This window comes from Sinocyclocheilus rhinocerous, unplaced genomic scaffold (assembly GCF_001515625.1).
Source record: "Sinocyclocheilus rhinocerous isolate Xijiao unplaced genomic scaffold, SAMN03320098_v1.1 scaffold603, whole genome shotgun sequence".
NCBI lineage: Eukaryota > Metazoa > Chordata > Actinopteri > Cypriniformes > Cyprinidae > Sinocyclocheilus > Sinocyclocheilus rhinocerous.
In genome coordinates, this window is record NW_015656630.1 from 3591180 (window position 1) to 3606596 (window position 15417).

At 40.7% G+C, this 15417-nt stretch overlaps 1 protein-coding gene across 2 annotated transcripts in view; it reads left to right on the plus strand.

Moving 5' to 3' along the window:
- Positions 1-15122, plus strand: part of pcdh1a (protocadherin 1a) — an 87384-nt gene extending 72262 nt beyond the window's left edge. The window contains exons 5-6 of one of the 2 annotated variants that reach the window (XM_016528518.1): positions 11417-11786; positions 13324-15122. In XM_016528518.1, the coding sequence (XP_016384004.1) occupies positions 11417-11786; positions 13324-13705 (752 nt within the window). In that variant the 3' untranslated portion in view covers positions 13706-15122. Of the gene's footprint in view, positions 1-11416; positions 12312-13323 lie in introns of those variants that run through there. The other variant, XM_016528519.1, reaches the window with a different exon arrangement.
- Positions 15123-15417: the final 295 nt, after the last annotated feature.

Sequence of the window (15417 nt, forward strand, 5' to 3'; positions counted from 1 at the left end):
CGACGGTGGGGGTCGGTGACGCGGTGGGCAAGTGACGTAACCGGTGTTGTGGCTTAACAGCGGTATAACCGTCAGCACCGTCTATCGCGGCAAGCCTATGCACCACGAGGAGTGTCTTCACGCACATCATCAAAAACCACAACAACATTTCTTTCTGACATTTTTTCCGTCATCCACCATGTTGGAGATAAATATATAGTTCAGTCATGAAACTCTAGATGGCGCAGGCTGACGGGTTGTTAACGTAACTGATGATATTCAGAGAGTTAAACGACTTGGCACAAGCTGATTGGTTCATGCTGCATATGCAGCCAATGAGCTTACTGCCTTGCATTTATATGGCTGGCTAGCAGCAATTCAGCAGCAGCGTAGCAGATCTATTCCGCCAAGACCAAATACATTAACATTGTCATATCCATCACCATGCTAAAATCTTCTGAGAGTTGTCATGATTGAACTACTATTGCTGTTCTGTACCTGATGTGGAAGTCCTACATACGCCAGAAAACTAAACACCGATATGTCTGGGTTCACAGCATCATCCAGAGGTGCACACAACATGGTGAATTTTACCGTCTTCTCCTGGGATTGCACCTGGATTACAGTGTTAAATCGGACGTGTCAATAAGCCTTTCGCTGATTGGTTTGCGTGTCATTCGAATTTCCAACGTGTCATTCGAATTTCCAGCTCGAGTTGAAAATTTTCAAGGAAACTTGAAACTTGCATGGAAGACGCAATTGAGGCGAGTACCGTCTTTGCATTGACTTTGCATGTAATCTACTCGCACAAATAATTACATTCGTTTTGGTGTGCACACACCATAAGTGTGTCACACTAAAGGAGTACTGCAAGGGGTAGATATAAATGACCTCAGCAAAGTCATTTATTTAATAATTTTAATATTATTTAGCTGTTTATTTTCTAAAATAAACAGTGAGAATTTGCGGTCCAATCTGATCTGCTTTTTTTTCTCTCTCTCTCTCTTCCTCTTCTCCAAGTGCCCATTTTCAGCCGTCCTTTCACATATCGCTCCGATGTTTACCCAGGATTGTCTGTAATGACCGCAAGGCGATCTGGCCCAAGTGGTGGAGATAACATCTGTCATTAGGACAAAGTGGATCACTCAAAGTACAGCAGTGGGTTCAGGGCTTGATAGGGCCTCGGCAATGTTAGCTGATCATAAATAAAAATTAGATGATTATCGCCTTCACGGAAGATCAACATCAGCCTTCGGTTTGTGCCTCAATGAAACTGATTACACCCTCATCATGTCACATTACAATAAAGCACAAATAAGCCCTTTCAAACCTCTCGCCTGCTCCTCGCTCATTTTCCAGCAAATAACACCCAATTTTTCTTTAAGTTACATCATGTGGACTGACAAGTCTGGCTGGATGTTGTATATCGAACTATAGCATACCTTTGCTGCAGTTAGATTTCTCATCTTCGTGCCACATATAATTCATCTCTTATACAAGTTTCATCTCGATCTGCTCATGTGGTCCAGGCTGAAGTCATTTAATCCAGTGTGAAAGTCAATAATATATCATTCCGTTATTATTTACTTAATGGCCACAAGATATTAGTTAATTCATAAACACCAGTAAAGCTGAAATGTTGGTGCTTCAATAGATTTTTTCAGCAAGTTTCAATAGATTCAATATTCTTTTTGTGAGCGGTCGATTTAAGCATGCTCTCTGTGAGCTGTGTGTATGCTAATCAGAAGCAAAACCTTTTATACTGCCATGTGGATTGCTCATACAGTAAACACCTTTGATTGCCTGACAGATGGAGAACATTACAATACACATAGCACAAAATAACCCAATAAATAACATGCAAAGTTGGGGAAGTTGACATTATAGACTTAAGTTAGAAGAGTATAAAGGGAACTGTTAGACAGACATGGGGGATCATTTTAAAAAGTGCATAAAAATATTCCACAGTGTCTGTATGCGTGGTTGCTGCGGACTGACATTGCAGAATAGTGGCTGATGGGATGTGATGAGGCGAAGCCGGACAGCCGATTAGCTCAAAACAAAGAGGAAAGAACAATATATCTGAGCTCAGACTGGAGCTTCACAGTCTCTGTAAGGGGGTTCCTGAGAAAATTAGACACATCACGGGCCAATGGACCCTATTTGCGCTGTTGAATTGTGACTGTGATGACACATTTTCACAATTAACATCATACATAAAAGTTTATTATATTTTCATTAGGCTGTGTGATTAATTGAAATCAAGTTTTGATTTCAGTTTCGATTCAAAATAAAAACGATTATTGTGCCACATTGCACCGCTTTCCTGCGTTGCGCTTTTGCTTCTCCTTAAAAGCCCAAACTTAAGGTGCAAAAAAGTAAAATTAATGTTACTTTCACAAATGGGACATGCTTGATTTATTAAAGTTTATTAGTGTTATTAAAAGCGCCAAAGAAATCTCGCAATGTTCCTCAGGCAGCTTTCTGTGCATGCACAGACGGAACATAACACAAGTAAAGTAAAGTTTTAGCTTAGGGTGCATGCTTAAATGGTCAAATACAAGCAAAAATGTCAAAATGCTGTGCTTGGTGTTAATTCACGTAAACCCTTGTTGCTTATGTCTTAAGTTAACATAAACGGTTTAGAGTTAAAATGCGTGTAACAGTATACTGGATCCATGCAGCTCTTAAAGTGACAGCCAGGCTAATATTTCTGCAGCTGTCAGTGTGCTTACTATTAATCAAACAACAAAAGACAAAGAGAAAATCACTCACTGCCCTTGACTGAAGGACTTTTGTAGCTTTAAAAAGAAACAAAGAAGAAACAAAACAAGTTTAACTCTTACAGTGAAGACTATGCTGTTTTATTTTACATTCGATTGTTCAATTTCTGTAGTAGGCTGTTAGCTGAATACTTCAGACTTGCATAGAAAAAACTTAGCACTAGTTGCTTCACTTGTATCTTTTTTTATGTTGTATTTGTCCCTTGCTTTTTTGTTTTTATTGTATTACTGTTTACTTATTTAAAAAAAACATTAAGGGCTTTTTTACACACACACACACACATACAAACATACTTACTGTACATACATATGTATTTACAACGCCTTTATAACCCTTTTGAATCTTTAAGTTTTGGTTACCTGGAGGTGGGACAGAAACGTCTCAGGTTTCATTAATATTATCTTAATGTGTTTGGAAATATTAAGCAAAGTCTTGGGGGTTTGGAACGATATGAGGGTGAGTAAATGATGACAGATTTTTGGGGTAATTTTTGAGTGTTTTTTAATTCAATGGCGGGAGGAGGTAGGGCCTGACAGCAAATTTGAAATCTTTCTCTTTTCTGACCAATGTAAAGTCATAGAAATGCTATTGTGAGTTTTATTTTTATTTTGCTATTGACACAAATAAGAAGGAAAAATTCTATTGATCATAGTTTACATTTACCATTATAGAAAATTACCCAAATTTGATGACTTCTGCCTCTGAGAACCCTGGAAATGTGAAAAGGTCCATCAAATGATCAAGGAGGGGTTATGCGCACCCAAAATCCATGCACCACCTCTGCACCACAATGACTTGCCCAGAAAAGCTCTCTTAGAGCAGGTAGAGCAAAGGGCACTTTTGAGAGACTGCTGGCTTGCGGCCAAATCCACTTCCACCCCAGTTGGGCTGCTCATACAGGCAAAGAAATGCCCTGGGGCTCATAACTCCATCTCACACACACACACACACACACGCATACACGGAGAGCCAGCGAAGCGCTCTCTAACTACTGAACTGGCCAGCCATGATGGATGGCACTAGAGGGAGCGGAGCTGTGTGGCTCTGACATGTACTTCCTTATTTTCAGCAGTGCTGAGAGGAGCAAGTCCACTGCGGCCACTCTCCATCTTCACCAGAAAGCCAAAGGCAACACGGTCCGTGTAGTCAAACATACGCTGTAAATCTGCAGACAGAACACAGTCACGTTACCTCGCATGTATTGATGCGGCCATACACACCATTGCCCATTCGCTCCATGCTCTAATGCTTTGTGATTATACAGTCACACACCAGAAAGCCAGATTTTAATTGTTACCCCATAATCCAACAGTAAACTGATAGTGCCAAAGTGTGTTGCATCAAAGCCAGATACGACCATACAAGCGCCAGCAATCACCATAATAAAACCCCTTGGCTACAGCCAAGCAGCACCACTCTGGCGCCAAGAGGAAAATGATCCCTAGCCCAAAAATTGCTGCCCATCAGGAGGACCTGGCAGAAGCGAGTGGCTAATCAGTTCATCAAAATGGCCGCACCACCTCCCAACCTCTCTCCCTACCCTCTCTTGAAGGTAGAGGTCTGCATTCGACGCAACTGAGTGCAGCACGGGAAACTTCTACATCTCTGAGTGCAAGAGGGAAGATAACGATGTGCGTGCAGGAAGCGGGAGAAAGAAATCACTTGTGGGACTCCCACAAAATATAAATATCTAAAAATAAAATAAAAGTTACTCAAATTAGTTTTAAGGTAGAAAGGTAGAAAATGTGTACAAGTGCAGGGTTGTATATTCTCCAGCGGAACATAATCTTGTGGAAACGAGACTGAAAAATCAATCCCGCACAGACCTCTACTTGGAGGATCTTTAGGTCTTCTAGAAGAAGTTTCTCGTCAATTCCGTTCCTTCTCAAATGGAAAGCCATGGCACAGCACGCCAAACAAAAATGGAGACCAAAGACAACTGCAGCAACCCAAATGCTCCAAGCTGCAATCAACACTCTCACAAGTACAAAAATAGAGTAGTACTGTGTTCAATAATGAATCAAATCTTCCTTGAAATCTTTTTTGCACTTTCTGGAGTGAAAAATTTAGAGGCTGAGATTATCTTAACAAAAGCCCCATGCTGAGTCGGTAGAGACTGAAGAATGGGTAGACATGATCAGTTGGTTGAAATGCTACTTGTTGTGCCCTCAAAGGCCCCTCTCACTCCAAATATGAAGGGTTTTGTAACAGAGAAATGACCTGCTTTCAGAAATTGCCTTGTCACAGAAACAACACGGGATAATAGACGTCCATAATGCTTCAGCACCTGAAAATCTGCCATCATTACTTCTTAAATATGTATACTTCTTGGGATGTCTTTGCCATTATGTGAAAGATTCCAAGATCTGTCTTATTTTGTGTTATTTTCTCGGCTGATTTCTCTCATTTTCTTTGTCTTTCCTGGTTGCTCTAGAGAGGAACATGATGTACTCCGCAGTGCCAGCTTGTTAGAGGAGCTTCCGTGTCTGATAATAACCTCAGCATGTCAGGCAAAACCAAGATGTGTCATTTTCCCTCCGCAAGAAGACGGCTGCCACAAATTATTACCGAAATATAGACATCATTGTTTTTTTCGTGGTTAACCACAGGGCACCTGATTTTTGATAATAGATTCTTATAATTACATGAGCATTTTGCACATTTGATTAAAACCGTGGACAATTGTGGAGTCAGACAGATTATTTTGGTCTGGCTGTGTCATTTTCCCTCCGCAAGAAGACGGCTGCCACAAATTATTACCGAAATATAGACATCATTGTTTTTTTCGTAGTTAACCACAGGGCACCTGATTTTTGATAATAGATTCTTATAATTACATGAGCATTTTGCACATTTGATTAAAACCGTGGACAATTGTGGAGTCAGACAGATTATTTTGGTCTGGTGTGCTTTTCCGTGAACTGGACTGTAATTTCCAGCTGATTAGAGCACAGTGGCGCACTCAGAAGCAGCAGGTAGAAGGAAAGAGATGGAGGGAGGGTAACGAAGGGAGAGAAAAAGTGGCAGATTGGAGAGAAAGTAAAAGAGGAAGGGAAGGGGTGGGAGAATAAAAGTAGACAAGCAAGGTAGAGAGAGTCATTCTGAAAAAGCACTAGAAAAAAGAGGATCACAGAGACAGAGAGAGGGCAAAAGGCTGAGGGTACATTAGAAAGTGTGCACGCCGGATCAAACAGGAGGTGTTCTGTGAAATCTCAGGAAGAGCAACATACCCATTTCCCCTCCCCACTACCCCTCGGGTGGAGATCAGACAGAAATGAAACCTGCCACAGATCCACGAGACCAGTCATCCCACTGGTTCCCTGATGCAAGAACACTGCAAACCCACCCTTACATGTGTCTTAAAATGAAGGACGGGCAAGTTTTGCATGCTAAGGTGGTCACGGAGAAGCGCCTGTAGCGTGCAGTTTACCTTTTTTTGTGCTCTTTCATCTTTCCTTTTTCTGACTTCCCTTTGGTCTCTACCAGGTTGTGTGCTGTGATTAAGGCTGTAAACCTAGATGGTTTCAAGCTTTTGTTGTACAGAGAAAACACCAAAGTGTAGTCCAAACCCCATACACAATGCCAATCACAGTAAATGGCAAAACACACGTGCCTTTAAGATGTGAAATGACATTTATTAATGCAGTAAGCTACTCGAAGCTTTGAAGGGCAGTTATAATCAAGCTACAGTCTTTTACAGCCAATTAATGTGTATGCTGGACAAAGCCGAGCTACAATCGCATTATCTGGGTCTGTGTATGTTGGACTTCACAAAAACCGAATTCAGTGCTTCGAAACTATTTTCACTAAGAAAATATTTACAAAAGAAATGGCAAGTAACACGTTGAATTAAACATGAAATTTTGAGACAGAACAAATTAAATTGTTTCGTTTTTTTTTTCTTGTAGAACATGCTCCAGTAATCTTTATTTTATTAACTATGTGTAACAGTGTAGTTGATATTTTCAAAAATTGAATCAACTGAATAAAACGTGCAAAGTGCATTTAAACACACTTACTGGTTGCATTAAGGATAAGGTGTATGGTAAGCAACTTAAATATGACACCAATAGTGAATAAATGGTTTCAGGTGTTTTATACACTTTTCCACAATGTAGCATACTAATAATTACCTGAACTGTTGGTTGCATAGGAGCATTTTAAAATTACTTCAAACGTGGCACACCTAATCAGAATTACACTAACTGTATTATAAACACTACTTCTTTAATATAACATTTTCCAAATGGAACCAAGAGGGACTGGACTTTTATATATTTGATTATGATTAGATCATGAAATATTAGATTGTAATAATAATGGTTATTTGTCCCTGCCTACATGTACATAGCTTTGGCTTCGTCAGCCATTTTGGATTTTTATGCTGCTTTCATGAAATACTATGAGAATTTAAATATTGTGTACTTATCAATCATGCATAATTAGATACATTTACAAACATACTTTTTACACTCCCAACACCTCACCTTTCAAACACCATCTGTAGCACACATCTTTCTTGCACAAACACATGTGTTCACACTATTACTTCGCAAACACATAGACAGTAGCGTCATCTAACAAACATGCTCCTTCTCCTACGCACACACTATCCCTCACACACACACACACACACACACACAGGTTGCGCCTCTAACGCACACACTCAATTATATTCCAAGTTCACCACACACTTTTTCTCCCACACATTCTAGCCCTCTCTCTCACACACACACACACACACACACACACACACACAAACAGGACTGTAGGACTCTAATGTGTTTGTTCCAGAGGGGCAAGTTGATCTATTCCGCTTGGTGAGATATAAAGCCTCTTTCCTCCTCCAGTAAACGCCCTCTTTTACACTATTCCAGACCTCTTTTGATGTATTGACCATGTCGGCCCCTGCTTATTGGGAGTTTTTTGAAGCATACGTATGTTTGTGCGGTGGTGGGGTCAGTGTGATGTTTTCGTGTGGAGAGAACTGTCAGTTATGTTGTGCTGGTGGAGCCTCACAGAGCTCTTTTTAATGAGTGCATTAAAGCTGCATGGATGTTCAAGGCCAGTGGAGGTATGTCCCCTGGGCCCCAGTGTCTGCCTCAGGGCTGCCATCTGTAGATCTCTTGCACATTTAAGGGTCTTCACTACTTTTCTCTTCATTTTCTCTGTCTCTGGAAGATGAAGTAGTTTGGAACTGTGGTGAGAATCGAAAGTGGAGAGAAAGGTAACATGGCAGGCAGAGTGCAGATCAGAGGTTCTTAATGTTTTGTGGTCTGCAACACATTCCTTAGGATAAAAAATACTTGCGACTAGAGATGGGAACCATAAATAATTTAGTGATTACAATTGCTCTTAAAGGGTTAGTTAACCCAAAAATGAAAATTACCCCATGATTTACTCACCTTCATGCCATTCTAGGTGTATGTGACATTCTTCTTTCAGAAGAATACAATCGGAGTTATTAAAAAACATACTGGCTCTTCCAAGCTTTATAATGGGAGTGGATGGTAGCCCAAAATTTGAAGTCCAAAAAATTGAACCAATCCATTATAAAAGAAGTCCACACGGCTCCGGGGGATTAATAAAGGCCTCCCGAAGCGAAGCTCCAATCCATTATAAAAGAAGTCCACACGGCTCCGGGGGATTAATAAAGGCCTCCCGAAGCGAAGCGATGTGTTTGTGTAAGAAAAATATCCATATTTACAACTTTATAAACCTTAATCTCTAACTTCCGCTAACTGTCGTACGCGCGTTCACGAGAGAGTGGCGTCCAGCGGATGACGTATATTAAACTATCCCTTTAAGTATTCTGGTTCCATAGACGATATACTGTATATCTGAAGAAAAACTATTTCATTGCCAAATGATGAGCTAATTTCAATGATATACAGACTTGAATGAGTTTTCATTTTTTAGAGGTGATTAATGCAATGAATTAATTGACCTGTGTCACCATTATGTTCTTTTAGTTTCATTATCACTTTTTAGTTTATGGACTTTTAGTTTGTTTCATATCACCTTCCTGCTTCTAGTTTCCTGCCACTCATCAGTCACCATGAACATTTATTAATCAGCATGCCTGTTCACCCTTTAGTTCCTTATCACTGTGTATTTAAGTTCCTCTGTGTTCACCCCTCTTTTGTCCGGTATTATTTGTGCTATGCACACTGTTTTGCAGTTGGCTTACTGGATTGCCTTATGTTTTCCTTTAATAAGGTGTTGTTTTATACGTTTTTATAAACATCTTCATCATCTTTGGAACTAGACCTTACATCCTGAAGGCGCATTGGGGAAAATGGTACATTTGGGTTTATTCCAATAACTTTTATTTTATTCACAGCACTTTGCTAAGCATTGGTGTTTCACTATGCCCATGGGCAACAATGTGTGATGAACAAGATTCTGTGCTAATTCTATCTATTATTTAATGTTTTTTAAAATGTTAGAAATTTCTGTAGAAAATGAGAATTGATAAAATATGAAAAACATATGAAACAGCAGAAAGAATACACTTGCTTCCAGGTTTTAGTTAATTATTAATTTTAGCATGTATATGGCTTCAAACCACAACCTCTCCCGTATTCTGTGATTGTTTCAGAGCAGCCCAAGTCTTTTCTCGGTCTTAAAGGGGTCATATGATGCGATTTCAATTTTTCCTTTTTCTTTGGAGTGTTACAAGCTCTTGGTGCATAAAGAAGATCTGTAAAGTTGCAAAGACTAAAGTCTCAAATCCAAAGAGATATTCTTTATAAATGTTAAGAGTCAACCATGCCTACCTAACAGAAAGGCAGGGCATAGAGGAGAAACAATAATGTACAGTATGTGGAAAATAATGTTTTTTTAACCTTAAACCGCATAAACACATTTCATTACACCAAATACACAAAATAATGTTCTTTTTAGCAATATATGACCCCGTTAAGGGGTTTTCAAAGTGTGGGATGAGCCTGTCAAAGGAGGCTTGCAGAGTGGTAAGAAAAAAAAATCTAATAAATTAATTCATTCATGTTTAACCCTTTCAATCAATACATTACAGAATAAATAATACTATATAAAAATATACATTAAAAACGAAAAGAAGTTTGCAAACAGATCAATTTAAACCAGCAAACTTATAGAAAACTTAAAGTCCATAAATGCATAAGCAAATGCATTTAAGCAGTCAGTTCAAAACAATCGCAACTGCTGTGAAAACCCGGCCAATAACATATGAAACAGAGGAAAGAATAGACTCGCATCCAGGTTTCAGTAAATTATTAATTTTAGCATGTATATGGCTTCAAACCACAACCTCTCCCATATTCTGTGATTGTTTCAGAGCAGCCCAAGCCTTTTCTTGCTGTGAAATATGCACTGAACAGCGGCTCAAAACACCCAACCGCTGTATGAGCATATGATACGCAAACTATCTCTCAGTTGGATAAAGCAAACCAGTGTCACACTAGTACATTTTTGATGGATGACTTTTGAAATCAAGGTGAAGACGATTATACTGACTTAACAGGAGTCATACATTAGCCATGCGATTGTCCGTTATTATTGATGCGCACACTCTTGGCGCACTGATCACAACAGCATCGTATTACACCATAAATAACATAGCATATGCACATGCCTCCATTTGGTCCTCAATTCCCAACACTACTTGAAATTCTTAGCGATGTCATAGAATTAAGTTATTTTGGTATTTTACGCTTTTTATAGATTTTTTATGATAAACTATAAAAATTCTGCTAAAAAATGTATGATGATAAAAAGACTACGACCCCATCCCCATATCCAGCAACCCAAGGTGGGTTCGTGACTGAGAGGTTGAAAACCTTTGGTGTGAATGCCCAAGGGTGAGGAACGTGGTCCACAGAGTGGAACAGATCCTGAGAAAAAGTGCATGTGGTTGGCGGATTACAGGAAGTGTGTGTTAATGTAGCTCTCTGTGTGGCTCTGTCGGAATGAGGTCACTGGGTCTCGGCCCTATTTAATTAATTAGGGAACAGTGGAATGGAAAATGGATAGCAATCAGAGGCTCACTAATTTCAGACCTGCCAATCAATAAGCCTTAGTGCTGAATTTTCCTTCAGGGGCCTTGGTGGGTCTCATTTAATGTTGAATGTAGGATACTGAATGTTAGCGTGCCTGTATGTGTATAGGTACATAACTAATAAAGACATTTATATTGAGGGATTGCAGCCCAAGTGACATAAATGCAGTGAAAAGTGAATTGCACTTTCGCCCTTTTGCCACCAAACTTCCAGTATGTATGTGGGCATGCAGACATTCGAATGCACCTAGCAAACGTCAGTCGGCATTTGAAACCATTTCAATTCAAATGACTTGAAGGAATCAAACCAGAAGAATCTGACCCACAGTAGCCACTGAAGAAATCCCAGTATGCAGTGCATAACAACAGCACTGTGCATAGCAACAACTGCCTCTCACATAGCAACCACACCACATTGCATAGCAACCACTGGCAGGTCTTTGTGTATTCCCTGTTAGTTGCTTGCATTTGACGCTAGGTGAACTGCATTGTCTCTGTGACTCACCCGGTAGAAATGAACTCGAGCGTATCAAAACAAGTTTTGATTTGCTGTTCTTTAATATCATTTACTCATCATTAAAGACTGCTTTTTTGTGTGCCTTCCTCTCACAGATATTCGCTCACTGCCTGATGTTGCCATGACGGGAAACTGCAGTCAGGAGTGCAGCGAGCTGGGTCACTCAGATTCCTGTTGGATGCCCGGTCAGCCTTCGCCCGTCCGCAAGACCCACAACCCCCCTAAACTGTCCACGTTTGTGCCTTATCAAGAGAGGGGGAGCCTGGGACGCCTGGCCAACGGGAGTGTGAGGCTGGGAGGAGAGGAGAACAGGCCACGCTTCCCACCTTCCCATAGTGCCTACTCCAGCAGTGACCACACCCCCAGTGACCACGCCCCACTGGAGGAGGTGCCTCTGAGCGTGACATCAGAGTTCCCGCCTACCAGCCCCCCCTCCAATCACGCCTCGAAAAGAGAGATATACCTGTGAGATAACCACACCCACCATCTTTGATAGAAATTGTAATTTGAGAAATTACAGAGACAGGGTTACGAAAAGAGAACATCGAATTTGCGACAGGATATCAATTGGATAGTGGAAAAACACGCTATTGTCATAATGTCAGAGTAGATTGATTTTATTTATTTATTTATTCATGCATTCATGCATCTATTTATTATCACTTTTAACATGTTTTACTGTTCCTTTCAACTGTTTGTACTGTTTTTGCATACCATCAAAAACAACCGACGCATACTTTTATGTGACTAACAAACTTTTAGCTTCGCTAGCCTACAGAATGTTCATGGGTTCTTCTACTAGATTACCAAGTGCTGAAGTGGACAGGAAATACTGCTGTAAAAGGGTCTTGAGCCACATCCAGAGTGTCTAACACTCTTAACTTGATCCTGTCCTCAGAGGAGAGCAGTCTTTATACATGTAAAACGCTGTAAATAAATTTTTATGGTGTATATATGAATATTACTATCAGGCTCAAGTTGAAAAATAGTGACAAATGTTACATCTAAATCAGCCTGAACACCTGAAGTGTGTGTCGGTACCACTGCTTTCAAGGGTCTGAACGTTTGTAATGGGCATATGGGAACGTGAAAAGATGAGCTGGAGTGGAGGGAAAAATGTCCTGATGGTGCTCCATGACCCTCGTTGTGCCCGTCTAGGACCCAGATCCTCACCTGCTGTACTGTATGTCCATATGCACGCTGCAGCACGGTGTATAGTTGTGTGTTCGGTGAGGGTGGGCAGTGGGTTTAACAGTGATTAACTCACTATGACAGACCTTAACATATGCCGGTGTGTGCATTCGTGCGTCTGGGGACCTATTGTCACGAAAAGTAACATGTGGCTTCTGGCACATTAACACGCTATTCAACAGATGAGAATGTGCGTGCATACTTTTGTGTCATGTGGCAGAACTTGTGTTTTTTGGCACTGTGAATCTCTCCTGAACTCCCACGATGTAGTGCAAACGCTGCCTGGCACTCGCAAAGACGCCTACGGCTCACACAGCACAGCCTCAGTGAGGAGGAGACCACCTGCCTCCCCTCAAATTATCAGTAGAGTTTTGTTAAGTCCACAAACACACCTAGTCTCCATCAAATGGGTCCATTTTCGCCACCACACTCATATTCACGGTCCTGTTTTCTTTGTTTACATAGTTTTTACAGTTTGAAATGAAATCTTTGTGTCCTATTTAGACTTTGTTTGAAGAACAAATGTATTAATGCCTTAAAACAGTTGTATATAACAATCACAATGGACAAATTAGACTGATAATCCTGTCTTGTCTTTCGCATGTCAATTGTGCATGTTTTTTTTCCACAATCGAAAAATGACAAATGTTACAAATGATCACATCACCATTCGCCATTTGCCTATTTTCAGCCACATTTTTTTTACATAAATGTTCTGTCCTCCATCAATTGGGTATTTCTTCGGGTTAGTTTTTTTCTTTGACACTGTGCTGACTATCTAACCTGCTCTAAAGCTGTGTCTCCCTCCAAGATTCAGAGAATCTCTGGGGGACCATTTTGACAATGACTATCTAGTGTGCTCAAGGACCATATATCTGATGGACATTATCATTACTATTGCATCGCCTCAATATCTCTACTTTTTCCGCACCTACTGCAGCACAGTACCTGCCCAGATCCCGGCGCTTGGGCGAGCGTGCTTTGTCTGCAGGGGGTTGACGATGGGCATTTCCTTAATTAGGGTGAGTAATGAGTGTGGTGCAGTTGGCATATGCGAACACTCCAGCCCCCAAAGGAAGCACAGATCACAGAAAAAGATCCCGGTCCAAACGCTTCAATTGTTTAGCGAGTCGCATTTTTCACTGCACTTACCTCATCGCGACTGCCTTCAGCACCTCTCGCCGAATAATTAAGGCTGAAACGTATGGAAATTACTGGACGTAGCCATGATTAAATAAGGCGAATGATTATCCCGCCCTAAGGAAAGAAAGCACATTATGCTGTTTTCAAAGCCATTTAGTGACTCTGATAGGGAAAAAAAAAATCCAGCGAGAGTCATGATCCAGCGTAATTAGCCCAGCTCGCTTTTCCTCCTTCGTGCTGCAGCCGCGCTCTTCCCAGGCGAACATGTGAGATCGCTGACCTGGACTTAACACGGCTAAAAGATAGAGATGACCACAAAACTCTACCACCACTTAAAGGCTTTCATCTATTCAAACTCTGAGTGAAGCAGGTTCTGACCTTCCTCCACTCTGATGCCGGCCTGAGTCAGATAGTCTGAATTGCAGGTTTTGACTCCTCTGGCTTCATCTCGGCTGTTTTATTCCTAGTAATTCTAAGGCTAGACTCCTAGAGTCCTTCGGATGCCGGAGGATGGATGGAGGAGTGTACACTTCTCGTGGTTGTTTTTTAAACTGGTGTTTAGATGTGTGCTCTTTCACTGTTAGATGTCTGGATGTGATGAGACGACCGTAACGAACGAGGGAGTCTTTTCTTCGTCCTTAGAGCGAGACTTTTCTTCATAGACTAACGAAAACTGGTGTTTGTGGTAAACATCTCTTAAAAAGTGTGCTGTACATAGCTCTCCACATTCCCCGTGTGTGGTGTCAAACAGGCGACGAGTTGAGCATGAATTCCAAAGATAATTGGTAGAAACCGTTTACTGTTCTTGCTGAAATGTTAGTGCCGGTTCAGAAACCTTTTCTTGAGAACTAAAGCGACGTTCACTGCACAAAACTCATCTTCACCGTTCACCCCAAACTGAAGACAGCTGCCTTGAAAGTATGTCTTTTGCAGGAGAGTTCAAAACTTGTTATCCTTAATTGTTGGTTATATTTATATAGGACTAAAAATGCTTGTGATGATCTGTTTTTGTACAGTTTTATGTACATGCAAGTGAAGCTTTTTAAATCTTACAACAAAAGCCGATGGCATATAAAAATCGTAAAGTGTTTATTGAGATGTGCACATCTTGCCTTGGATGGATTGATCTTTTTTGCCGAGTCAGTGTGAATGTGGCTGTCGTATGCCTGCACCGTAGTCATTCACTGGCTCCTGTCACCGAGGGCTTTATCAGATTTTATGTTTATTGTGAACAGTGGATTGTCCGAGCCGACTTGTTTGTTTGATTCCCATGTGTTTTGTTTTGTTCCGTTTCCGCATGTTGAAAACAAACCCCTTGTAATAAGTCCTTGCAAAGTTTGTAATAAAATGAGTGAAGGAAAAAAAAAAAAAAGAAATACATTTGCTTGGTGAGTCATTGTTTAAGAATGAATCTAGGGACTGTGATCTCTCCATAAAGCTTTTTCATTAATAAAGCAAATTGATCTGACAAAGATATAAGACTCTTTTTTTCTCTCTCTCTCTCCCATTCTGGGTCTCTTTGCCTGTGTAAACAGAGAAAGAGGAAAAGGTTACGGTTTCGCCGGACTGACAGGAACTTAATAGAACAGAATAGCGAATGTGAGATCTAGTAATGTGAAGCTCTCACTTCACAAAAGCTGTCCATCAATATTAATGATCAAAAAACACAAGACACCGAATTTTCTCAGTCTCGGAAACCTAATTCTCTTCCCTACAAGGAGTTAAACCGTTACACCCAAGACCTCCCAGTACTCGACAGCAC